The following is a 26,314-nucleotide window of genomic DNA, read 5'->3' as shown; positions in this document are numbered from 1 at the left end:
AGGGCGTTACAGAGCAAGCCGTTCCTTCCTAGCTCTAGGCCCTGAGTTCAAGAAGCAGCTCTGCTTTCCAAGAGCTCTTCTGTCCGTGTCGCAATGAATCTCAGTAACATCTTTTTCCCCCTGGGATACAGGTGCTCTTTACAGGCTATGAGATTTAAAGTCCCAAGGGTCTGATTGTCTCAGCAGTGCTATTATGTTCAGCTTCCCCTTTCCCTGGTTCTAAATAGGAGAATTTGCCAGTTCTTTGTTCCCTCAACTTCTTTCTAAATAGAGCACTCTCATTGAGGGTCTGTAAGGGCTCCTTTTATTTCAAGGAAGAAAAGTCCTCAAAGAAAGACATTGCAGTCCAACCAGCTTTTCTCTGGCAAGCAAAATGCTGTTTATATTAAATAGCATAATTTATAGTGGCATCATCAAAACTGGTTTACCTCAGGAAGAGGAAGTTTCCTGAATAGTTCTCCAAAAATTGTGATTCCAGAGCTGTGTAGGTTGGTGTAGGCTCTCATGATAGGAGCACAGATATCAAGAACTGCTTTTCTACATGCTATATGCTGCACTAGAGACACACAGGACAGAGAGTATCTTACTGGCTATTTTGAGCATGTCTATAATATGTTAAATTGTGTTAGGAAATGCTACTGTGGAAATGAATCCTGTCTACTCATTTCCACTCCACACATGCTAAATTTGGAAAAAGGTCCTATAGCTATTTTTAGCACAGCACTCAGGCTCTCTTTCTTGGGCGTGCTCACAAGAGCGGCTACATGACATTTTTTTGGCATGTGGCACTTACAGACCAGAACAAGTGGATGGGGCATACTTTCACAGTGGCACTCCTTTGCACTGTCCATTGTGCCCAATGTGGCCCTCTGATTCTTGGTTCTAATATTGTGAATCTGTTCATCTGTCTGGCAACTGGATCCTTAGATGTCCAGACCTAGATCTTCATTTTGCCAGCCCAGAAAACCTCATTCCAATATCCAGTATTAGATATTAGAGTAGAATTACTCTAATATCTAAAGACATGATTTTCAGGAATGCCTGTTGCTGAGGCTGTAGTACCAGCCATGCCACGGTCACCATCTCTCACTTGCGAGAAGAGAAGGATACTGACATTTATTTCTACTTCCTTCACTTTTCCTCATAGTCAGTGGCTTATGATAAATTCTTTCTTGGTATATAATGTGACCACTTCTTCTACATGTGAAAAGTATCTCCTGTGTACAACAGTTGGCCTTCTCTCTTTTTATGACAGCCTAACCACAGACCAGTTCTACTCTAAGAACTTTTTTACTATCTAATGTGTTCAAGGGTTGCCACACTTGAATCTGTGGGTGAGTTTTCCCCTGGAGCTACTTCCTTTTAAAACCATGCATTTAATAGATCTAACTTCAGCTTATAGGGTTGGAAAGATTAAATCCTTTATCACCAATTTTGTTTTCCCAATCCAATAGTGTTCTACTTTCACTTGGAAGCTATCCCAAAACCTAACAGACCATGAACATTTGTTTCACTGACCATATGTATAGCCAGAGTGATGAGCTCTCTTCTGTGAGATAAAGGGCTTTATAAAGTAGGTGCTTAAATTTCACTTTTGTTTGCAACTATTCTGTAAATCTAAGCACTTTGTTTTGAACACTGATACAAGGGCTGGGAGATGTGATACCTTTACTGCTTATTGGCTAAAAGTCCATGCCTATAACCCATAACCAAGGTTTGTTAAAAGTAATTTCTTCCACAGGATGTCCACCCAAAGAGTTAGGAAAATATCTGTTTCCTTGCTCTATTTGGGAAACCATCTGGTCCAGGCCCACGCATTTATTTGCTCGCATGTAATTTGGTCCCAATATTACTAACAGATTCTATATTTGGAAAAGTGATCCTCCAAGAGCCTTTTTATGTAATCTTTCCCAGGAGTTTTTACCATTTACTACAACCAGTGGTAGTTTGAAGCTTTAGATGGGCAAAGAGGGACAAATGCATGGCAAAGGAAGATTAGTCCTGGGTAATCAGGCGTGTTATGCTCTTCTATGAACAAACTCCCATGAGGTAGGGTAGGTATACTTCACTTAATCTACTTTTCATCAGTCTTTCCTGCTTTAAAACGGGTTTGGCAACATTTTGGAGGTGGGCAAGGGGCAGCACTTTAACTGAGCTTAGTACAGAGCATGGACAGCTTCTGATCTGGCCTGTGCATGCACTGCTGTTGTCACCACTCCTGCTGTGGTACCACTGCCACTTTTCTTCACTCCCAAGTCAGAGCTTCCTGCAGAAGTTTCCTGCTGCTGAAGTCTCCTGGCTCTGCAGTCTCAATAAAATGGCTCCTTGGGCCAAATCTGGCCTGTGGACCATAGGTTGCCAACCCGTGCAGAAGTTCTTAAACCGAAGGGAAGGAAATGAGCTGCACTGTAGTACTACTGGCAGTTCAATCAGTTCCTCCTTCCCATAACCCTAACAGTTTCTATCCTTCAAGGTGAGATGGGGAGGAGGATTATGAGCAACTGGGTTACCTGTGAGTAACTTTTTTCCATTTTGCAAAACACTATCTAGCAGGTCTTGCACTAGCAGTCTGTACAATTTTGTGGCTTTGTCATCAGTGAAAATGCATGCATTTTTTAATTGCCACTAGGTGGCAACTGCATACAAGTCAAATAATCTACCTAGGACTGCAGATGCGCACTAGGTCCAAACTCTGATGCTACTATGGTGACTTTGATCGCTGCCATACTTTCCCTGCATGCTGAATCTTACAGAGATGACTTTGGAAAGAACATCTTTATGCAAGTTGTTTCACAAAGACCTGTAGAAATGTGAATACCTAATAACCATCTCTTACTCTGTGCACAAGGAGTCACTGTGGCCAATACACAAAGAACTGGATTTTCCAAATAGTCTCATAGTATTTATTTTTTCATCTTTCTGTAGTACAATCTTTTTAGAGCAGTGGGAGATGCTTATCCAGCTTAAGGTGGAGGCAGTAATGGCAAAGCCCTCATTTGTATTATTTTCCTGTGGCAAATGTACTGCTGTAGGCAAGGGACATTTTTCCTTTCTACTTCAGCAGCAGCCATTGTACTTAGTCCTGAATTATCTCAGAGACCCAAGCTTTTAGTTCTCCTCTCCTCCTTAGCTGAATTGTGTGAGTGCATCTTGGCACACAACATGACTAGTGATGTGTCCCCATTTTGAGCAAATGTGTTTTTTTAGGAGAGAAGAGACAATTGTTCTTACCTTTCTTCAAGAAAGAGAGGGAGAAAAATTTAACTCTAAAAAAGAGAGAGAAAAAGAGAAAGAAATACAAAAAATCAAAGGAGATGCATGACAACTTCAATAGAAGCATATTAATTACTTACTCACTTTTGTGTTCCTTTGCTTTACACTCTGAGGTTTGGGTACATGCCTAACAATAGCAACAGCCCGTGAAGTGACAGGATCGACCACCATATCGGTGTCTGTGCAAAGTAGTGGAACCTGGCTTAGCCAACAGATGAAGTAAACAGCCAGCTGCCACCTTGCATCTGCTCAGTCTAACCTCTTTGCTATTTTTAAGTTATTTTTTTCTTCCTATGTCATCTCTACACTGAAAGTCTAGAGGAACTAGACATGCTCATTTCAGTGAGTGGTTTTAGTCAATGCTTTTAGTTTTTAAAGAGCATTTTCTTTAGGGCTCTAGGCCAATGCTGGGATTCAGCAGCACTAAATGCTCACAGAAATAATTAAGCTCTGCCTTGATTCTGCTTGGGAAGCCATCTCCTCAGTCATTTCTAGGCCCTCCCTTTACTTTTTTTGACTTAGCTGAATCTTTCTAAGTCCGTTTTGAAGTTCTTAGTCTTCAGACATGAATGTGAATTTAGTTTTTCTCTGGTTAGTGTGCACACTTTGGAGATCAGTATGCTAAAGGTGGCCAAATTCTGGCTGAAGGTAACCACAGAAGAGGCTGAAGTGGTTTTGCTATATTGCTGTATTTTTCTGGTTTGTGCACACATAACGGTTAGAATGTAACAGCTCAAAATGTACATATTATGTCCATGGCCTGAGCTGTAGTGGAGAGGGCAAAAGATCTGGATGGCCTTTTGATTCCTCTGGTGCTACCTTGGAATCCCATATGGGTGAATTCAGTAATGATCTCCTAGGAGTTGGAGACCTTGAGGAAAAGGGGGGTGAAGACTTTCATGATGGCTGTGTATACTTCTGGATAATAGATCCAGCAGTGGATCTACCCATGCTGAACTGGTTGGCCTCAGACAGATGGCAGTTGGGGTTTGCCAGTTTCCAGCTTGCTATCGTTCCCTGCTTCACCTCTATTTTCCACCCCCTGCCTCCCACAAAGAAATTTCTGGTTTCTGTCAAATAAATTGTTGGGAAAGCAGGGCTACAAAAGAGGCTGGCATACTTGACTTCTCACCGACTTCCAGCAAAGCAGTTTATGAATGGCTCCTGTGAACATAGGTGACGTGGGGGGCGGGGGGGGCACAGGGGGACATATGCCCCCCCTGAGATGTGCTGTCACTGGCTTCTGTGGCGGTTGCTGCCTCCTCCCTCGCTGCTAATGCAGCCACTGGCGGCTGTGGGCAGTCCCCGCTCGCTGCCACTGACAGCGCAGGCAGCGGCTGTGGGTGGTCCTCACTTGCCACTCACTGCCATGGTGCCCCACCAGTCACAGGAGGCACCAGTTGTACATGCCTGCAAAAGTATTAAACCAGTATAACTGGGTGATAACTGAATGTCATTTCTTACTGTAGTGCAATTTTACACTGATACACAAGTTGTATAGGCTGTAGTAGCAGAGGCATCTTGCTACTACAGCCCAGACACGTGAGTTCAAGCCCTGCTTTTGTAGATAACCTTATCCCACATTAGGGCATAATAATTGCATCTCAGAGGATGCATCTACACGTGCATTAATGTGCTTTAGTTAATGCACATTAAATCGATTACCCCCATTATGAGGGTTCCTGTACATGAGTGTGGAGACTGCTCCAATGCTCTGTAATTACAGTGCGTCAGAGCAGACTTGATTAATCAATCGCCATGCTCCAGCAGTCTCCTGTGTCTTAGGTATCAGTGTCCCCATGCTTCAAAATGGTGGTGGGGGGTGCTTGAACTGAAGCTTGTTTGAAGAGTTTTAGTTCAAGTACCGCCACCATGATTTTGAAGCACAGAGATGCTGATACACAAGACACTATAGTGCTTTAATTAAAGTGGCACTTAGAGCCACTCTAATTTAAAGTGCCACTCTCTGTCACCCTCAGAGCATTTTTATAGATGCCTATGATTTTTGTTTTAATGATACTTTAATGCACATTAAATAGACTAAAAATGTCCTGAGGTACTGGGAAAATGCACATTAAGCATCATTTAAAAACCACGCTCTTTAGTTAATGTGCGTTAGCCTATTGAAATATGCATTAGCTAAATAGCATGGGGTCCCTGTAGACGTGCAGGGATGCTGCTCTGACACGCTGTAATTACAGTGAATTAATTGAGTCTGCTGGAGCATGCTAATTAGCACACGCCAGCAACCTCAGTGTCTTGTGTATTTGGTGTCCCCATGCTTCAAATTAGTGGTGGGGGTGTCAAATGAGCTTTAGTTAAAGAACCCCCATTGCCATTTTGAAGTATAGGATGCTGAATGCGCAAGACACTGCGAGCGCTTTAATTAAAATGGCTCTCGGAGCAGCTTTAATTAAAGGCCTCTCCCTACCCTTGGAGCATGTGTAAAGATGCCTATGGTTTTTGTAGTGATGCTTTAATGCACATTAAAATAGGTTAATGCGCATTAAAGTGCACGTGTTGACGCACCCAAAATAACATAACATGCTTGCAGTATGGTACTGAATATGTAAATTTAGAGGCTGTTCAGTCACTTTTTTTGCGGTACGCGAACCTCTGAAATCATCATGTTAGCGCTGATATTGAGGAGGACCAGGATTAGTTTTCCTTTTTGTCTGTTTCCATTATTATGATTTTAATTTAATTTACTTGTTAGTTTGCCTGGTTGTGAATTTTAAACTGCATAGTGACATTTCTCATTTTAAAAATGCACATTCCTGGTATTCTTAAATCCACAAATATTACGTAATTTTGGTATGTTCTTCTCACTACTGAACTACTTGCAGATGAGTTATCTGAAATTATAACAACTGAAGTTGACACATGTTACCACATGCTAGATGTTACAAATTACAAGTTAGTGTATGCTTCCTGTCTAGATGATAGTGTGCAATGACACAAAATAGCAAGAAGTTATCATGGGTGGCACATTTTGCACTTTGCTGACAGAGATGTTACTGGATGCAGTCATTCTTATGAGCCTATATCTCCAGAAGTAAAAGCTAGTCTATTAGCTGCTGGTTATATCTTGGCTTATATTGTGTTCTCCACTGATAAGACCAGATACCTCTCAACTTTTTATCATGGTGGATTTCATAAACCTACTAAACAACCCTTAATATATTTTTTTTATACATTAAAAATTGCAGCTGTAGAATCTGGGACAAACTAATGGAAGCTGCAGAAGAATCTGTGCCTCTAGCTTAGTGTAGGAATCATAGACTCTTAGAAAATTAGGGTTGGAAGGGACCTCAGGAGGTTATCTAGTTCAATCCCCTCTCAAAGCAGGACCAGCTCCAACTAGATCATCCCAGCCAAAGGAATATGAATTGCACACACTGTCTAATTGAAATCAGCTTGTTTGGTGCTACTGCTTCTGCAAATTATATTTGAAATAAAGCAGGTTAAAACAAAAAATTGCTTACTGATTATGGTATTGATGCATCCACAAATTATGTTCAAGGATAATCTTTTTTTCCCCTATATCATTCAGTCATACTCCCCAAACTTCAGACAACTGTTTTACAATTTCTTGAGACTTCTGAGGTTTTCACTTGAGTCCCATCTTTACAAATAGCATGACTCAATCAGCAATCCAGTCTGATTGATTGGCGATTTCATGGTAAAGAAGGGCAAGGAACTCCTCCCAATGGCTTGTGCAGTCACAGGATAGTAGCAGCACTCAATGCTCAGATTAACAGGCGATGTTGCTAGTATTACTGAATATGTGACAAACACATATGCTAATGGCTTATAACAAATATATTTTTGTTTTCCTAAATTAAACTTTAAAAAAGCATTTTTAGTTACTATAAATATTTACTCTTAATTTACAGAATATTCAAGGCATCTCCAAGCATCCCATTCAAATTATTAAGAAGCAGTACATAAAAGGTACATCAGCTATGTTTTTATTTATGTAGCTTCATAAAATGCTAAGACATATTTATCAAAACATTTTACTAAATGAAATGTTTTTATTTTGAAACAGACCATGTCTCAGAGATCCTGAAAGAGTAGATTCTCACTGCATTGTTTATAATGTTGTCTTTTACACTAATCTGCTTTCTTCTGTTTGCTCCTTCCAAGGGGGTTGTTGCCTCTTTATTGATCTATGTAAGCAAGCTCATGAAGTTAATGTTCTGTACCACTAAGGTGTTTTCTTGTCCCTAACTTGTGGTCTTTTTCCCCAGTTGCAAACTTGCATAGTTGTAACCAAATGAAGTTACCCTGCCTTACTGTAATAGAAAACTTAGGAAGTATTCTTTGTGTCTTCATTTCAGAAAACTTCTCAAGGGGGTGTCTTTGCTAGATCATACAGGTCAGACTAGCAGCCAAGGACCAACTTTTCCTTTGAACAGTAGTCAGACAGAAGTTTTATTTGATAAGGAAGCTAAGTTCAAGCAAAGATAGCGCACACAATTCTAGCATGTCCTACAAAATCATGGCCCAAGTGATAGGCAGAGGGCTGGACCCTACAAGTAGCTGCTTAGGACCACATTGTTGGGCTCCTGCTGTTTTGTTGCTCTTAAATGGAGTGGACCTTTGCATAATGGGGCCACCTTTCCTGAGATGGAGAAACTCACTTACTTCCTTCTATTGAACTATACACTAAGTGAAAATATAAAGAAAGAACAGATTTTCAAATAAAAATCTTAATATATGTCTCTATTTGTCAGAAGAGAGAACTTTCAGGGCAATTTGTTTTTATTCTGTCTTGTTCTTAACTATTTCATAGTGTAAAAGAAGTGGATGTAGGTGGATCATGTGCTACATGATGCGTGTGTCTACATGCATGCCTTACTGCAGAGCAGATTAATTAGCTCTGCAGTAAAGTGTCACTGTCTACACATGAGCTGGTACTAAGCTGCAGTAAACTAATTAACTCTGCTGTCAAATAGTATTGTGTGGGAGAGCACTATCTTATGGCAGAGTGATTTACTGCACTGAAATGCATGCATAGATCTTGACTGTGGACATAAATTGTGCCCGGTCTGCCCAGTGAGCCACCAGGAGCCTGCTCCACCCTGGCTCAAATTGCTGCTGTTCCAGGAGCAGTTTACTCCAGTTCAAACTGTTTTGGAAGTTTATTTCTTTACAACTAGGCAAGTCTAACATCAAGCTGGCCAAATGATTCATGAATCATGGGCCCTTTTCAAAACCATATTTTCTAGTTCTCTTTTGCAAACTTCTCCAGATGTTGTATTTTCAGTTAGTAACAATCAGTAGTAAGAAAATATGCTACACTTCAAGCAACCTTTTTTTATACCAAAATTAGGATTCCAATTATGCATTCAGTAACATTTCATTATTTCATTAGTTTTTTTGTTGCACTTCCTTTACCTTTTGGACTTCAGGCACTAATATTTGGATGTTCAAAGGAGCCGCATGTTCTCAAAATTTACTCCTGTGTTTAACACAAAAATAAAATATAATTTAAAAAATCACTTACCTTAGCATTCCCTTCTACATATGCCTCTTTATTTACTAAGTGACATAAAGTAACATTACTAATAGTGGATGTTCGGTGAGGTATTCTAGTGTTTTTGGAAGAACTGGTTTGGTAAAAGAGGTGAGGAAGGACTGGCATCTCTATCGGCTAAAGTTAAGGTTGGTGAATATGATTCGTTATCTACAGTAGTTGTGGTGGTGATTAACATGTGAGCCAATGAACAGAAGGCTGAGTTGTTCAGTTTCTGATTTACTTTTTTATAGTTCTGTCCAAGTATTTCATGTTTAGCAATCTTACCTATTTTACAACAAAGAATTTTACATTTTGTTGTTTCTGTGATATAGTATATGGTTTTTCCTATCTTTTTCTCTAGGAAAAGACAGTGAGATAGTTACTATTTCCCCAAGGGCCATGTTTGTTTCAGCCAAAGGATGTACATTTCTAGCAGCAGGTAAGATAATCCTCATTATTATTGCTATTATTTATTATTAATAGCTAGAGTCCTATGATCTCTGCTTCTGGTTGTCTCTTGAATGCCACTGCATCTTTACTAAATTTGCTGTGAAAACCTAGATTAGACGCTGGCCAGTTATTGATGTTATGTATAGATATATCTTCAGGAACGGTTAGACTGTTATGTTCTGGCATAGCTGGCTTGCTTTGAGGAAAGCCTTAATGATCTTCAATATTTTGAAGCCCAGGGATTCTTCACTAAGAGTATATCTATATGCGTGACTATAGCTTTTGTAGGAATATATGGGCTGCTGTGAGTTAAAGCTATCAATAACAGTGTAACTGTGACAGGATGGAGCTTGGCACAGGCTGCAGCCTTGCCCAAGTAGCTGTTCAGATACTTGGGCACTTAGCTTGCACTAATCTTTAAACTGCTACAGCTATACTGTTCTGTCAAGTGCTTGCTTGTGTGCACCTATGTGTCTGCCTGAGTTGCAGTCTGGAGACTACAGGATAGACATACTGGTGGTTCACCAGCCATGAAGCATAGCAGCCAGTTTCATGGATAATTAGCCAGCTACTGCTCAGATGTCTTAAGGAATTTTTTGGGGTAGCTTGCTTGGAATTTCATTAAAGATAATGTAGATGAACATCATTACAGGGTTTGTTATACTTTCATTTGTCTCAGACCACTAATTCCTTCAGTTTCTTCTGTGCAGAAGGATAAGAAATGTTTACAGTCTATTGGATTTGGTTATGGGAATTTTTGGTCAATTAGGTGGCTAATTGCATGGAACAGTGCTCATTAGTGAATTTGAATTTGGTAATAATATTCTGAAACTTTCACCATTCGTGCAAAAGTTTGGGTTGTATACAAAACAAATTTGAACAAGAATTGTACACTAGAAAATGCTCTTTTTTCTTTTACACAATAACTGCTTTTTATTTATATATCTAGTACAGAAATGGCCAGGAATTAAAAAATATGGGAAAATAACTTTTAGTGTCTGGTAACTGCTTTTTTATTTGGTTGAGTCATAAGAGTTTGAGAATTACTAGTTGTTGCATACAGAGTCATTTTTGAGTAACAAAAACAGTTTTAATAATTATAGAATCACAGAGAAATAGGTCTGGAAAGGAGCTCCAGAAGTCCAACCTCCTGCCTGAGGCAGGATCATTCCTATCCAAACCATCCCATACAATCCATAGTCTAAACTCTAAATGAGACTACCTTTAACCCTGACACAACATGGACCTGACACGCTAACCTGCTACAGGTAAAGCAGGGGAACCCCAGCAGCCAACATCCTTTTTCTATGAGATGTTGTCAGTATATGTTCAAGATATCTCGGGTAGAGGGCCACACCCCCTGCTAGAGAAGAAGCAAAAACACCCAGTCCATACCCATCTGACCATGAGGTAAGTGAAAATATAGAGAATATATTCCTTCCTGACCCCAAATGTGGTGATTGGTCTGACCCTGAAGAGAGGGGCAGGACCCTTTAGCCAAGAACTTCTGGTTTTGCTGGTAGTAGGGGAATCAGTACACCCCAGCTGAAGTCCCCAACCTTGGCTGTAGTTGACACCCAATGCTTCTTTCTGTTCTACTGTCTCACTATTCTCACAGTGAAGATTTTTTTCTGGATCTCCAATCTAAACTTATTTTGCCAAAACTTCAAGCCATTGGTGCACATTCTCTCTGCAGCAAGAGGAAAAAGATACTTTCCCTCTTCTTTATGGTAGCTCTTCAAGTATTTGAAGACTGCTATCATGTCCCCTCTTAAGAGCCTTTTCTGCAAGCTGAACATGCCTAGCTCCTTCAGCCTTTTCTCTTATAACTTGTTTTCCAAGCCTTTTACCATCTTTGTTGCTTGCCTCTGGACCTTGTCCAAGTTCTCCACATCCTTTTTAATAATGGAGGCCAGATCTGCACACAGTACTCCAGATGAAGCCTAACCAGTGCTGAATAGACAGGCGCTATCACTTCCTGTGTCTTGCACCTAATACTTCTATTGATGCATCCCAGAACCACATTCACCTTTTGTGTGGCTGCATCACACTGCAGTCTCATATTGAGTCTGCGATCTACCAAGACTCTCAAGTCCTTTTCCATAGAGCTGCCATCCAGCCAGATGTTATCCATTTTATAGTTGTCTTTTTGATTATTCCTCCCAAGGTGTAACATGCATTGAACTTCATCCTGTTAGCTCTAGCCCAGCTTTCCAATCTGTTGAGATCCTTCTAATTGCATTTGCATCCCTCAATGCGTTCACAATCTGTCCCAGTTTTGTGTCAGCTGCAAACTTGCTCAAGAAGCTTTCTCTGCTAGCATCCAACTCATTAATAAACAGGTTGAATAGCAGGCCCACGACAGACCCCTGCGGGATTCCGCTTGAAACCTCGTGCTATTCTGACATGGACCCATTAATAGTTACCCTTTGCTTGTGGGTATTGAGCCAGTTTTCTATCAACCGTTTTGTAATTTCATCAAGCCCATGTTTCTCTGATTTGTTTATTAAGGGATTATGTGGGACCTTGTCAAAAACCTAGCTGAAGTCCAGATGCACTATATTCACAACATGTTCTTCATCCACCCAAGTAGTTATTTTATCAAAGAAGGAGATAAAATTTGTTTGACACTTGTTTTTCATTAATCTATGCTAGCTGTTTATGAACAACTTTTCTGCCTCCAGATGCTTGCAAATGGCCTCCTTAGGGTATGTTCCAGTAACTTCCCAGGTACTTAGGTAGGTTAAGAAGTCTGTAGTTCTCTGGGTCCTCCTTCTTGTCTTTTTTTTTTTTTAAACAAGGGCACTGTGTTGGCCCTTTTCTAGTCCTCTAGTACTTGGCCCATCTCCCATGACTTCATAAAGATCATTGCCAAGGCTCCTCTCCCAGTTACTTCAGTATCCTGGGATGAAGTTCATCTGGCCCTGCTGACTTGAATTTATTCAGACCTATCAAAAGCTCTCTGACAGGCTCTCTTGTTATCTCCTCCTTCAGCTTGCCCTTTTCCTTATCCAGATAATCCTTATTAGGTGTCTGGCTGCAGCTTAATTTTTTTGTGAACACTGGAACAAAATAGCTGTTGAGTAGCTCTGCCTTTTTTGCATCTTTGGTTAGAAGTTCCCCTTGGCTTGATAACAGAGGACCCACAGCTTCCTTGGTCCTTCTTTTCTGTCCAACATACTAGTAGAACCTCTTCTTGTTGTCCTTAACCTACTTCAACAGGTACAGCATGTTCTTTATCTTTGCCTTCCTGATTTTTGTCCCTGCAAGTTCTTGCTATTTCCTGGTATGCTTCCTTGGTGATCTGTCCATTATTCCATTGCTTGTATGTTTTCCTTTTGCATTTGAAGCATTTTAGAAGCTCCTCACGCAGCCATATTGCTCTCTTGCCATTCTTCTTGTGCTTCTATCATATTGGGACAGTTTCTTCTTGGGCGTCCAATATTTTGCCCTTTAGAAGTTCCCAGTCCTCCTGGGTGCCTTTGTTCTTCGGTCTGTCTTCCCATAGCACCATGCCTATTAACTCAAGTCGTATGAAATCTAGAATCCTAATTTTGCTGACCTCATGCTTTGCCAGTCTCAGTATCTGGAATTCTATGATCTCATGATTGCTTCCTCCCAAGTTACCCATCACCTTTACATCCTCTAAAAGTTCTTCCCTTTTTGTCAGGATAAGACCTAAAATAGACGATTCCCTAGTTGTATTCTCCACCTTCTGGAACAGAAAGTTGTCCTCTACACAAGGTAGGAACCAGCTCAATATTTTGCTTGGCTGCATTGTTCTTCCAGCAGATGTCCATGAAAATGAAGTCTCCTAGCAATACCATCCCATAGCTTTTGGACAGATTTGTCACCTGCTTGAACATGGCACATCTACCTGCTCTTCTGATTTGGTGGCCTATAATAAATTCTCACCATTACATTGGTGCCACATCTTTCACTTTTCATCTTCACCCAAATGCATTTTGCTTTGCTGTCTTGCTCCTGAGCAAGTGTCTGCGTTTTTGACATACAAGGCAACACCATCACTTTTGCTCCCAACCCTGTTCTTCTGAAACAGTGTACGAACCTCAGTGTTGACATTCCATAGATTCATAGATTCATAGATGCTAGGGTCGGAAGGGACCTCAATAGATCATTGAGTCCGACCCCCTGCATAGGCAGGAAAGAGTGCTGGGTCTAGATGACCCCAGCTAGATGCATATCTAACCTCCTCTTGAAGACCCCCAGGGTAGGGGAGAGCACCACCTCCCTTGGGAGCCCATTCCAGACCTTGGCCACTCGAACTGTGAAGAAGTTCTTCCTACTGTCCAGTCTAAATCTGCGCTCTGCTAGCTTGTGGCCATTATTTCTTGTAACCCCCGGGGGCAACTTGGTGAATAAATACTCACCAATTCCCTTCTGTGCCCCTGTGAAGAACTTATAGGCAGCCACAAGGTCGCCTCTCAACCTTCTCTTGTGGAGGCTGAAAAGGTCCAGGTTCTCTAGTCTCTCCTCGTAGGGCTTGTCCTGCAAGCCCTTAACCATATGAGTGGCCCTTCTCTGGACCCTCTCCAGGTTATCCGCATCCCTCTTGAAGTGCGGTGCCCAGAATTGCATGCAGTACTCCAACTGCGGTCTGACCAGCGCCCGATAGAGGGGAAGTATCACCTTTTTGGATCTATTCGTCATGCATCTGCTGATGCACGATAAAGTGCCGTTAGCTTTTCTGATGGCTTCGTCACACTGCTGATTCATGTTCATCTTGGAGTCCACTAGGACTCCAAGATCCCTTTCCGCTTCCGTGCCACCCAGCAGGTCATTTCCTAGGCAGTAGGTATGCTGGACATTTTTCCTCCCTAGGTGCAGCACTTTGCATTTCTCCTTGTTGAATTGCATTCTGTTGTTTTCTGCCCACTTGTCCAACCTGTCCAGGTCTGCTTGCAGCTGTTCCCTGCCCTCCGGCTTGTCCACTTCTCCCCACAGTTTTGTGTCATCTGCAGACTTGGACAGAGTATACTTCACTCCCTCGTCCAAATCGCTGATGAAGACATTGAAGAGTATTGATCCAGTCATAAGAGCTGTCTTACCAGGTCTCTGTGATCCCAGTCAGATCATAGTTCATTTCACAGGCTGCAGCTTCTAGCTCATGTTGTTTACTCTCTATACTTTTCATACTTGTATACATGCATCGGACATGTTTTGCATTTTGTCCTATTCCACTTCCCTTTTGCATGCAGTCCTGTAGCTCTCTGGCCCTTTCCCAGAGTTAAGTTGCTTCTTTGAATCCTTCCCCTCTGGACTATGTGCTCTGTTGTTGGAGAGTTTTGATCACTATCCCCTGTGGAACCTAGTTTAAAGCCTTAAGTTGGCCAAAGATACATTTTCCCATTCTCATCAGATGGATCCTTTTTCTTGAGAGCAGTCTTCCACCCAAGAAAATTCACCCATTGTCAAAGAAACTGAAGCCTTCACATTGACACCACTGTCTCACCCATGTGTTCGCTTCCAGGATTTAATGGTCTCAGCCTGGACCCTTGCCTTCCATGGGAAAAATTGATTAGAACATCACTTGTGCTCCAAGCTCCTTCATCCTCCTGCCAAGAACCTGATAGTCACCTCTGATCTGCTCAGTGTCATTCCTGGCAGTATCATTGGTGCCTACATGGATGAGCAGACAGGAGTAGTAATTGAAAGGATCCATGAGCTTTGGCAATCTCTCTGTGATGTCCTCTTGGGCCCCCAAATCTGGACAACAAATTGGTGCCCCTGTCCTGCATAGAAGGGAGTCACCAACTACCACCACTCTTCTCTTCCTTCTTGGTGTAGTGGTTCTAGAGCCCATGTCCTTGGGGCTTTGCATTTCCTGCTCTCTAGGCTGCTGTCTTCTCAGCCTCATGCCTGCAGATGTCGTCTTCCCTGCCTTTTCCTCAAGTTTCACCTTGGAGTGCTTGAAAGTGGTTGAAGAAGGGTGTTTGTATCTGAAAGCTTGTAAAGAGCAATTTTTTCAACTATTTACTTGGTCTAATAAAAGATATCACATTTACCCAAAGAACCTTATCTGAAAGCAGTTGCTAACTTCAATCTATTCCTCTTCAATTCTGAGGGCCCTCCTTCTTCAGGTAGTTATGTTCACATCAACCAGTGCTCTGATGGAAATTTGGATTTAGTGCAATAGACACTTGTAGCATTTTGATATATTTTATTAAAGTTATTGCATTTTATTCAATTAAAAAGAATTAGTATTTAGGAAGTTCAGGAAATCTGTGCGACAGCAACTATAAAAATATACCTTCCTGGTACGAACAATATATTAGAAGGCTGCACTGAAATTTTTAGTTCCAGAGTATCAAGGTGCTTGCTGCACTTTCTTATATACTCTTTACTGTTTTTTTTATTCCATGTAGCTTATACACAGAGAACAAAACACAAACCTGAGAGGCTCTATAGAGTAAGGATTCCATTAACTGACACCTGCTGGTGATGATGGAAAAAAATATATGGAGCTCATTAATTGAAAGCTGTTTGATCATTCCTCTCTAGCTGCAAGCAGTGTAAGAAAGCTTGGGCGGAAACTGTAGATAGCACAGGCTTACTTGAGGGACTCAGTTGTACAGCACCAGCACAGCACAACACAGCCACTAGCAACTGAGAGAGGAAGACTAATGTTAAGCCAATATCCATGGCATCCTAAGGGCAGAAGTCTCACCTAATAAGTGTTTTATCTTGCATTTATTCTGCATCGCTCTTTTTCTCCCTGATGATAAAGTTCTCTTTGTTTTAAATCTTTGGACTGCATTATTTGGATTCATGTGTACACTAGAGAGAGCATGATGGCCACAAAATTAAAAATGGCAAAATAAACAATAATCCTTGCAAAGTTATATATTTATCTTGTAAGAGTAATGGAGATATAGATTCATAGATGTTAGGGTCGGAAGGGACCTCAACAGATCATCAAGTCCGACCCCCTGCATAAGCAGGAAAGAGCGCTGGGTCTAGATGACCCCAGCTAGATACTCGTCCAACCTCCTCTTGAAGACCCCCAGGGTAGGGGAGAGCACCACCTCCCTTGGGTGGTGATGTAGCATATGTATGAGATTATAACTAATCTCCAGTACATATTCATTATGGTATGATTTTACTTACTTTCAGGGTGATTAACTATAAATTTTATTTGCTAGATTTTTCCCAAATTGAACTACGAATCCTTGCACACCTGTCCTGTGATCCAGAACTTCTGAAACTATTCCAAGAACCTGAAAGCAGTGATGTTTTTACTGTATTGGCTTCTCAATGGTAAGAAGAAACTTATACCATAAGCTATTACCTAAACTAACAAGATGATAGAAGTATCATTATTGCTGTATATAGATGTTAGAAAAGTGTATTTGGCTACAAAACTTATTTTTAAGTTGGTTACTTTTTCAAAATACTGGGAACTAACAGACCTGCCAAAAGGATTTCAGAATGGTGAACTATTAGAGTTCCTTAACCACCGGCCAGAACAGGGGTTGGGGGGTGGGGTTTGTATATTCACCTTCTTCCCTTCCACAGTGGTAGTGTCAGTGGTAATGTCAGTATAGCTGACCAAGATAAGCCTGGTAGCTGCAGTAGTCATATAATTCATTACAAGTAATGGAATGTCCAAATTTTGACATCGTATTGCATTATTGCATAATTATTCACAAATGAATATTTAAAAGTACCAGTTTACCTGCTGACTTGATTAGCCTCATGAAGTGTTGTAAAAATGGTGTTCACTCTGGGATACCTTTTGATAATATTAGCTTCAGTTTCACCCTTTATAGGTACAAGCCTTTTGAAAACCTGTTTGAACATCTGGCATAGGCAAAGGAATCAAAATTATGTGCAGAGAGGTAAATGAGAGGACAGCTCAAGGGATTTTTGTGAGCTCATCTATTTTGGCACTGTCAGCCTCCTGATAGACCCTCTGATACCTTGGAGGAAGAACAGTGTTTCAACCTTTGAGTAAATGCTTCTCTGCCCATTCACAGGATTATTACCGCTTGTCAGTTTCCTGAGGCTAGAGGTTGGTAGATCAGTTCTCAAAGAAGAAAGAAATGATGCTGTACTAGAAACTTTGGTGGGGTTTGAGTATATTGTTTATTATTTCTTGTATTATGGTAGTACTTTGACACCCCAATCAAGGTTGGAAACCCATACTACTACACACTGAACAAACATATAGTAAGAGGCGGTCTGTAAATCAGGAATATGGAAAATATGGCTTACAGGCTGGATCTGGCCCACCAACAGATTCAATCCAGCCTGCAGCCAGGCCACAACCAGTCCATTGGATCTAGTCATGGGGAGCAGGTGGCTCTGACTCCGGCTGCCACATGCTGCCAGGTGAGTGTGCAGGGCTGTTTTTGCTCCACTGGGTCAGCAGGTATGACTGCTGCTACCCAGCAGCATCAATTCTTGATGTGGTGGCATCAGCTGTGGAACCCAGTCAGGGGCTTCTGCCATAGCGGGTGGGTGGTGGCATCAGCCATGGACACTGTTAGCAGGTTCAGGAGCCCCAGCGCAGAGCCTGATCCACAGCTGACACTGCCCTCCATGTACGGCGGAAGCTCCTGCCCAGGGCCCTGACCAAGAACCTACTGACAGTGTCATCTGTGGATCTAGGCCATAGCTTCTGCTGCACCAAGTAGGCTTCAGTGTCAGCTGTGGACACTGCCAGCAGGTTCCATGTTGGGGCTCTGGAACCTGCCGGCTGTGCCCACAGCTGACACCATCACCCGCCTGCCACAGCAAGTCCCCGTCTGGATCCACAGACATGTGTTGGGGCTCCTGGTGAACTATAGCTCCAGTTGGGTTCTGGAAGGAGGGAGTGCGGGAGCAGAACAGAGGCTGAAACACAGACAGAGAGAGATGGATGTGGCCCTCAACAGGTCACCAGAACTCATTAAGTGGCCCTCCAGCTGAAATAATTGTCCAGCCCTGTTGTAAACCTTTTGAGATTTGACTTAAATAGAAAAGACAGGCAATGGACTGGGGAGAGAAGATATACGAGGAAAAGAGAATGATGCCCTGTAAGCTTCCAGGTTTTTTTGTAGGTTAGTTTATCATGCATTTGTTCTTTCTTTTCAACTGTTTGGCTGGGATTTTGCTAGGACAGGATTAGCTGAAAAAGGGATACAAAGGTTATTATTAAAAGAGAAAGATAAGAAAAAAGGAGACCACCAACAGGAGATGGAGCAAGGATTAAATAAAGAGAATGAAGAGAAGATGGAAGAGAGTAAGCAGAAATAGCTAATCATCAGAATTTTCAGCCTGAAGGCTGGAGAACCAGTCAGGGGCCGATTTAATCGTTATTGTACACAGGTCCTAGTTCCAGATGCTTAGTTTCTGCACTTTCTGAATTTCTGCAGACATTAACTTCTTGACTTTCTTTGACGTAGTTGAAAGAAATAGGGCACTGAGGGTGTCTATACTTGTGGTTCAGGGGCGGAAGTGGGGAGGCAGGGGCGGATTTTTAATTAAAGCAGCTCTCAGACAGCTGCTTTAACTACATGCCTCAGTCACATGTATTCAGCATCCTGTGTTTCAAAATGGTGGTGGGGGTACTTTAGCTAAATTTTTGTTTGAGTCTCCTCTGATGCGTTCTAATTAGAATGCATCAGAGCATGTGTATAGGCACCCCAGTTTTGTTTGCCCACCTACCAACCTTTGAATCAAAGCAGAGTGCATTTGTAGCCTGATAGCTCAGGGAAGAAAGACCCGCATCCCCAAGAATATAGTTCTTAAAGCATTATCTAAAGATAAGCAGTCTTTCTTTTTTTTAAATTCAGTTGTGGATTGATATAAATGGCTCTTAGTAGGGTTGCACTCATATATCAGTCCCATATCGTATCATCACCAATAAAAGGAAAATTGACATTATTGGCAGTTGGCTTTCCTTGGCTGATGTGGCTGATAATGTCACTGATAAATGCTGTGCGCAGGAGTTCAGCCTGGTAGCATGGAGAGCAGTGTCCAGCTGGTAAGTCTGTTGTGGGGAGGGAGTGTGGTGGGAAGGAAGAGGTATGGGGGTGCAGATCAAGGCCCTCACAGTGAGGGAGGGAGTGGGGCTGGGGCAGGCACTGTACAGCTGGGGTGAGACAGGGTGGAGCCGCAGCTCATCTAGGGGCTCCATCCTTGCTGCTTGCACCCCGGCAGGGTGAGGGCAGGCTGCCCCTTGGATCTATTCATGGGGCAAGGGCAGATTGCCACTGCGGGCTGGGACCAGGAGCAGTGCTGAGCTCTTCGCAGCAGTGGGGATCTGGGACAGGCTGCACTTGGGGTGGGCAGTGGTACTGGGGTGGGGGGCCTATGGAGGAGGCTGTGGCCACCTCAAAAATTCACCGAAGCCTCCCCAAACCTCCCCCTTCCAGCGCCGCCACCACCCATGCCAAGCGCAGCCCCCCAGACCCCACACCAGGAAGAGCCTGGCACCGTCCCTGGCCCCAGCCTACAGTGGCAGCCTGCCCTTGCCCTGCACACAGATCTGGGGAGCACATGCCTCATATGCCCTCCTGGGGTGCATGCAGCTGTAGAAGCCACCCCATGCCCCGCCCTGCCCTGGCTGGGCATCGCCTGCCCCTGCCCCTACCCCATCTCCACTCCCTCCCTCACTGCGGAGACCTTGATCTGCCCCTCCCATGCACCTTCCCTTGTCCCTTCCCCCACCAACAGACTTATCAGTCGGACGTCGCTCTTCATGCTACCAGGCTGCGTATCGGCAATTGGATTAGTATTGGCTAATATGGCTCATTAAAAATTGGCCACTGGTATCAACCCAAAAATCTTGGTGCACCCCTAGTTCTTAGTTTGACATGTTATCACTTGTTCTTGATGGAATTAAATCCTATTTTCAGTTTGGAGGTATATTGTAATGTATGTATGAATAGAAATCAAGTTTTCTGTCAACTCCAGGCAGGGCTCCAGACATGTTATTCTACTCAGTAACATCACAGCTCTTGGCAGCTGCCAACCTCTTACAGTTGCTATGCAGTACCTTTTGATCTTAATGAAATATTGCAGTCAAATATTTTTATTAAATTGAATTGTCATGTCTGCAAAACTATTACATAATAATTCTGTCGAGTTGCTGACTCCTTTTGTAGGCTACAAAGGAACAACTCACAAGATTGTTATAAATTCTAGTTTATTAGACGGGGTGTGAAGCTTTAATAAAATTATAAATGTAAATTCTGGGGTGTTATGGTGGGTACTGGTCACCTAAACACATATACACACATGCACTCACTCATTCAGACCCATGTAGTATAGTGTATAGTAGCAGCTGTAGTGACTGTGGGAGCACTGGTGTTAATATATCTACCTATCCGAGGCCCTGCGGATCTGCTGTCAATGGTCAGCTTCCTCCAGGGTGGTATCTTCTCCAGAAGGGGGTCGTCTGCTTGTCCTTCTGTGTTGGTAGGTCAGGTACTGGATTAGGGTGTGCCCTGAGGGTCATGCTTCACTGCCTTTTATCCCTTTCTGGTAGACTTGTGTGATCCCCCAGCATCATCTTGGCTGCCCAATCTGGAGGTTGCTTTTCCACGTGGGTCTTGAGTAGTGCATGACAGCTGTTAGTCACAGTCACTGAGGGTCTTGCCCCCATGGTGCAGTTTTGGGAGTCTACCCTTGACTTGATTGACTCAATGGCTGTCTCTTGCAGGTTCCAGGAATCAGTTCTTTGGCTTGATTAGCTTAAAATGGCTTGTAGAATAGAGTTTTGTAATGGTAAGTTTCTCTGGCTACGCTATTGTCAATTAACAGCCAGAGGCTCTTGCTTTGTCCTACTGACTCATACATACTCACATTCACTCAAGGGACCAGCCCGATATACCAGATTTCATCACTTTACAATTACAATTTCAATGCAGTTTTTAACAGTGGTCCAGGGTGTAACTGCATTCTACAGGGAGTACATTCCTTAAGGGTTTAAAAATATAAAATACAAAACACCATGGTAAAGAGGAGGCAGATGAAATATAAAAATGCACTGTGAGAAATATATAAAAATGCAATGTGAGGTAGTGAGCATTAAAGGCTATTGGGGACAGTAAGCAAGTTAAGTTAGCACCAGGATTTATTTACAGTCTTTGAAGTAGATATTTTAGTTCTTTTGTTTTCTTCAGTGACACTGAGCTCCATTGATATATAGATATAGTTTCTAGGTTTCTCCTACAGAAAGCCACTACAGCTTTCTGGCTTGCTCCGAGCCTTGCCACACCCATGCAATGTGTGCTAGGTCTCTGCCAATACTCGGAAGGAAAAGAAATGCACAAAATTGGGGGGCGGGGGGGGGGCTGCCAAGAAGGGGCTTCTTGTTGCACTTCAAACTTCAAGAGAGCTTCTTACTTAGAAATCATTTTTTACAGTGCATATTATTAGGACACTTATTTAATTACAGAAACACCCAATGACTTTAACTTGGGTTAAAACCTTGTAGTAATGGATTCAAAATGAGCATGCAGTCTTTCTGTATTTTTTTCTATTCATGGCTAAGGTGCCCTATATTAAAACAAATGTTTTAAAAATAGTTTGTTATTCCTTATGCTTATTTACATCTCCTAGTTAGAATCCCAAATTGGATATACGATTGGCTGCTTTGGAAATGATTACAATATTGCAAAGAGAATTATGGTTTCAAACGGCATGTAAGCTCTATGGAGCAAACTAGCACTTAGGGACATGTTCAAAATTAATTACCTAAATTCTGCATAGGAAAAAAAATGTGAATTAGTCCATGCAACCTGAATAACTGAATACTTAAATAGCTCCCTTGTCAAATATCTAATTTGCATGTGTGTAATAGTTCAATGTCAATGCAGAGCAGATAAGACATAGCAGACCAAAACTATAATGATCATAACAAAAATGCTTCAAGGAAAATATTGTGTATGCTTTTTAAACATAGCCAATACAAACAGTGGGAAAAACAAAAACATCTAGTTCTTAAAATATTTGTCCAATTAAAAGATAGCAAAGGTTAGGAGATGCAAAGTTTATTTATTGCATATTAAATGCAATGATTGCACAAATCACATTGGTTTTTAAAATAAATAAAAGTAAATAAATGTTTTGGTACTTGTAGAAGGAAATTGTGCAGCTTGCATGAAATAAAATAATTATCCTTTGGTTCTAAAATAACAGTTAAGTGACATAACACACTGATGATATAAGAAAGCAGCATGGCCTACTGGAGCTAGCTCTGTGCTAAGGCCAAGAATGACACTGCTGCAGTCCTTGCCCTCACTGATTCTTTTTGGCTCTGGAAATTGGTTCAATAGATGTTGTTAGTTTCCTCCTCTGCACAACAGGGCTGGTACTGTTAATTCACTGATAATTTCTCCACGCGATCCCCACAGGGGTGTTTCCAGTCCAGGGTACACAAGCTGGATTTGTTCAACTAACAGTGTTAGCTGGAGGCTGTGCATGACTCTTGCTTTCACTCCTCACTTCCCAAGGGCATCGCTGTTGGAACCAACTGCGTAAAGGGCAGCACAACCCATGCAATGTTCACTTCCTTGTCACCACTCTTGGTAGTGAGTCAGAGTAAAATGTTACCTTTCTGCTGCTTCACTGCATTGGTGAGATATATATGTATAAAACAGGTGAAGTCTTCACCCGTGTCTGACCTTCATTGTGGACTGGAAGAGAATGTTCTTCAATTAAAACCAGTCTTTTAAAATCTCTGCTACCAGTGGCACAAAACAAGATGCATTTTAGCCGCTTTTCTGCATCTGAAAGGCCTGCTCTGAAGGATTCAGAAATTGTCTCGTGCTTCTTTGGGTCAATCAGATCCCTGCTACCTGACACAGAAGATAATATAATCCTTGGCTCCAAGCTGTGAAAGAAAACAGAAATGACATCATACCCAGGCTACTAGGTTGACTGCTCCTAAGTGAGACCAGTATCATGTCCATCTGACTCAACACATGATTGTTCAACCACAGGAGCATTCCTGAAGTCCTCACCTGTTAGGCTCATGGGTACTAGTGACTTCCATACAATTTGGTACCAGTTGGTCGATACTGTGTTCCAAGGCACTGCTATTGTTTCTTAATTAATTTGGTAGCAGTGGACTTGACAATGGTACTTTGGTTATATTCCCTATTGTTACATTGTCTGCTTTACATTTTCCGCAGAGTTTGAACACTGAAATTGGTTCAGTTCACCAGTTATAAAGATCTGTGTCTGAGCTTCATTGGTGGTATTGGGTAACTCTCAAAGAGGTTCTGGGAGCACCTGCTACTCTGGAGATTTGAAACCTACAATGGGGAGATTCTTTTCTGCTGTTTACTTTGTCATGACAGTGGGTCACCATTTTCTAGGTTTCCGCTTCCTCCTCTGAGCCTGACCCTGAGAAAAAGGGAAAAGAACTCCTGCTTAACATAGGTCTCGGGCTTCTCTGGAGCTTGACATATTTTTGTGGCTCTTATTGATAAGGAGATCTCAGATGCTTCCAGCTCCACATTCCTTTAGATCAACGCCAGAAATTAGACCCTCACCTTGGAGCAGTCTTCAAAGCCAGGCCATACTTCAGATTCACCTGTTTCTCAAGAGATCAAACTAGGTAACTGTGCTGGAAGATGAGGAGGAAGCTCGGGGAGGTTGTGACCTGGCCTATTCCACTGAAAGGGTTGATGTCCTTTTGCTGTTGCTCTATCCACTTCTTTACAGGATACACATTCAAGGCTTTTCAGGACTTTCTTAAAAAAAAATTACTCTTTAACAGATTCCTTTTGAGGTGGTGCAAGAGCATGCATAAGCTTTGTGATGCTTTGCATCAGGTTTCTCCCAACTGGCTGGTGATGTGTGTTATGGATTAATCCTGCTAAAGAACTCTGGTAAACCTCTGCTTCAAGTATGACAACATTAAAGACGGTGGGTCATAAATATCAAGTCTCTCCAAAGGGGTTCAAAGATTTCTTTTCACATCCCAGCGGGGGACTTCTGGTTTCCACTTCAGAGGAAAGACCAAGCACTCTGGACTCCCTAGGTTTAACTGCTAGGGACCCACAAATGGACTTACATGAAAATAAATATATTCTTTGATCCTCAACAGAATAAGTATTTATATCAGGGTGAAAAAAAAAGCAGTAACTTCTCACCCTTTGCATTGCAACAGGAACAATTTTAGAGATTTTAAATACCTAGTCAGAAGGTAGAGGAAGGATTGTTCCTTGCGTATCATACAACATACAAGCAGTACTATGCAGTACTTCTTGCATGCTCCTATATTAAAGTCAGCCTATATTTATTATGATTGTCTAGATTAAAGATGATGGGTAGAATAAAAATAGCTTTAAAATACAATATACTTTCAAAGCATTTTTTCTCTGTTCATTATTCCTTGGTTTCTCCTGGGCAGAGATGCATGGAGACTGGTAATAAGGCCAGGGTGGATGGTTGGGAAACCCTTGGTGACTGTCACTTTAAGGTTTGAGAGCAGACAGCAAGATAGCTTGCAGGTGTGGGCTAGCCTTAATAAGGGTCACATGACCCCAGGGGGGCCCTGGGATTGGCGGAGATGGTAGAGCAGCCTCCATTTTAACCCAGATCGTAAGAGCTGGGGCAGTAGTTTGCTGCTAGTAGCTGAGGAGGCAACATCTGACTCAGCTGCTGCTCAAAACATCTTGGAGGTAAGGGCAGGAGCTATGGGGATGGCAGGAGGCACCTGGTCCTGGGTATGACTGAAAACTGCACCCTGCCAGGGAAGGGTGGCCTAGTGGGGCTGTTCGTGGCAGAACCGTCCCCCAGAAATGCCAGGCCAGTTACCTCCTTGGTGAAAGGTGGGTAAAGGTGCCTTAAAACCCCAGCCCCCACATCCTGGTGGGTTACCCCAAGGTAGGGACAGGCATGGGGTCAGGCACAAACTGAAGAGAGGCATCTGAGCCCATAGGGTGAAAGACCCTAATGGCATGGGACCGGGCCCATCCAGTGAGAGGCATCTGAGCACATAGGGAGCAATAACGCAGTGTTAGAGGGGCCAGGCACACAGAGAGAGAAGCACCTGAGCACCATATGGTGAAAGACCCCGGTGGCCCCAGTGGGGACGTAGAGAGAGTGCAGCCCCAGTGAAGGGGCAGAAGTATGCAACGGTCCGCATTGAGTAGGGGTGTGATGGTGGCCCAAAGTGCTGTTCATGAGAGGGGCCAGCAGCTGAGTTCAGCCTGGAGTATGGCATAAGGCCATGGGTCATATAGAGTAAGTTTGTAAGAGGACAGCCTGAAGTGCTGTGTGCACCCCAGCTGGACAGAGTAGTGAAGCCTGAAGTGCCATGTACAGTAGGGCCCAAGGGGGACCTGAAGTGCTGTGTTGAGTGAGGCAGGTTGAGAGTGATCTGGGAAGTGGACAGTATGTGAGAGGCGGAGTACGGGCAGAGTACGAGAGGCCCTGTGAGAGGTGGTGTGAAAGAGGCCTGGTGGAGGGCAGAGTGCATGCGCTGAATGTTAGAGGCCCTACAAGGGGCAGAATTTGGCTCGGCCTTAGGACAGAGTTATTCATCAACTTAGGTTGTCATCTGCGAGGCATGGGACATGATAAGGGGAAGTCAGAGTTGTGTGTAATGCCTTTGTCACCAGGGCGAACAATGGGCAGCCTCCTGCCTTAGTGACATCTCTTAGTGATTACCATTAAGGCGAGAAAGGCGGGTGGGCTGACATTGTGATCTGGCCTTGAGACGGCCCCCCTGTCACAGTGTATTAATGGAAATAGTAATAGTCAGGAAAAAGGGATTAACTGTGATCAGTAAAACTTGAGTTTTATATAATCACTGTATAGTTCTGAGAAATAATTTAAAGTCATTATGCAAACCTTTGTCCCATGTTTGGCTAATAGCAGCCAGTCAGAATAAATAAATTTGTGTTTTTGTTGTTGTAAAATGAATTAATATATTGCTATAAATATATAGTGCAATAGAAAAAGTAGTAGTTTCTACTCCAAACAGCTCATATCCCTGACTGAGAAAAATATTTATGGCTATGAGTCAGTAACTTTGTATCATCATTTGTTGTCTGTTTAGCTAACAGCATGCCATGTGATTAGAATACAAAACATACGAGCTAC

General features: G+C 42.5%; 1 protein-coding gene across 17 annotated transcripts in view; it reads left to right on the top strand.

The window, feature by feature from the left end:
- HAUS3 (HAUS augmin like complex subunit 3) overlaps positions 1-26,314 on the top strand; it is a 250,406-nt gene that overhangs the window by 115,364 nt on the left and 108,728 nt on the right. For 16 of the 17 annotated variants that reach the window (XR_009459687.1, XR_009459688.1, XR_009459690.1 and 13 more), the window contains 3 exons: positions 7,170-7,227; positions 9,159-9,236; positions 16,411-16,525. Coding sequence is in view for 13 of the 17 variants with exons in the window: in XM_059721496.1 (XP_059577479.1) it covers positions 7,170-7,227; positions 9,159-9,236; positions 16,411-16,525 (251 nt within the window). In the remaining 4 variants the exon portion in view is untranslated. Of the gene's footprint in view, positions 1-7,169; positions 7,228-9,158; positions 9,237-10,515; positions 10,658-16,410; positions 16,526-26,314 lie in introns of those variants that run through there. The other variant, XM_059721507.1, reaches the window with a different exon arrangement.

The sequence above is a fragment of the Alligator mississippiensis genome, chromosome 2, assembly GCF_030867095.1.
Source record: "Alligator mississippiensis isolate rAllMis1 chromosome 2, rAllMis1, whole genome shotgun sequence".
Taxonomy (NCBI): Eukaryota; Metazoa; Chordata; order Crocodylia; family Alligatoridae; genus Alligator; species Alligator mississippiensis.
The sequence above is the reverse complement of the archived record's forward strand: the minus strand, read 5'-3'. Positions and strand labels throughout refer to the sequence as shown.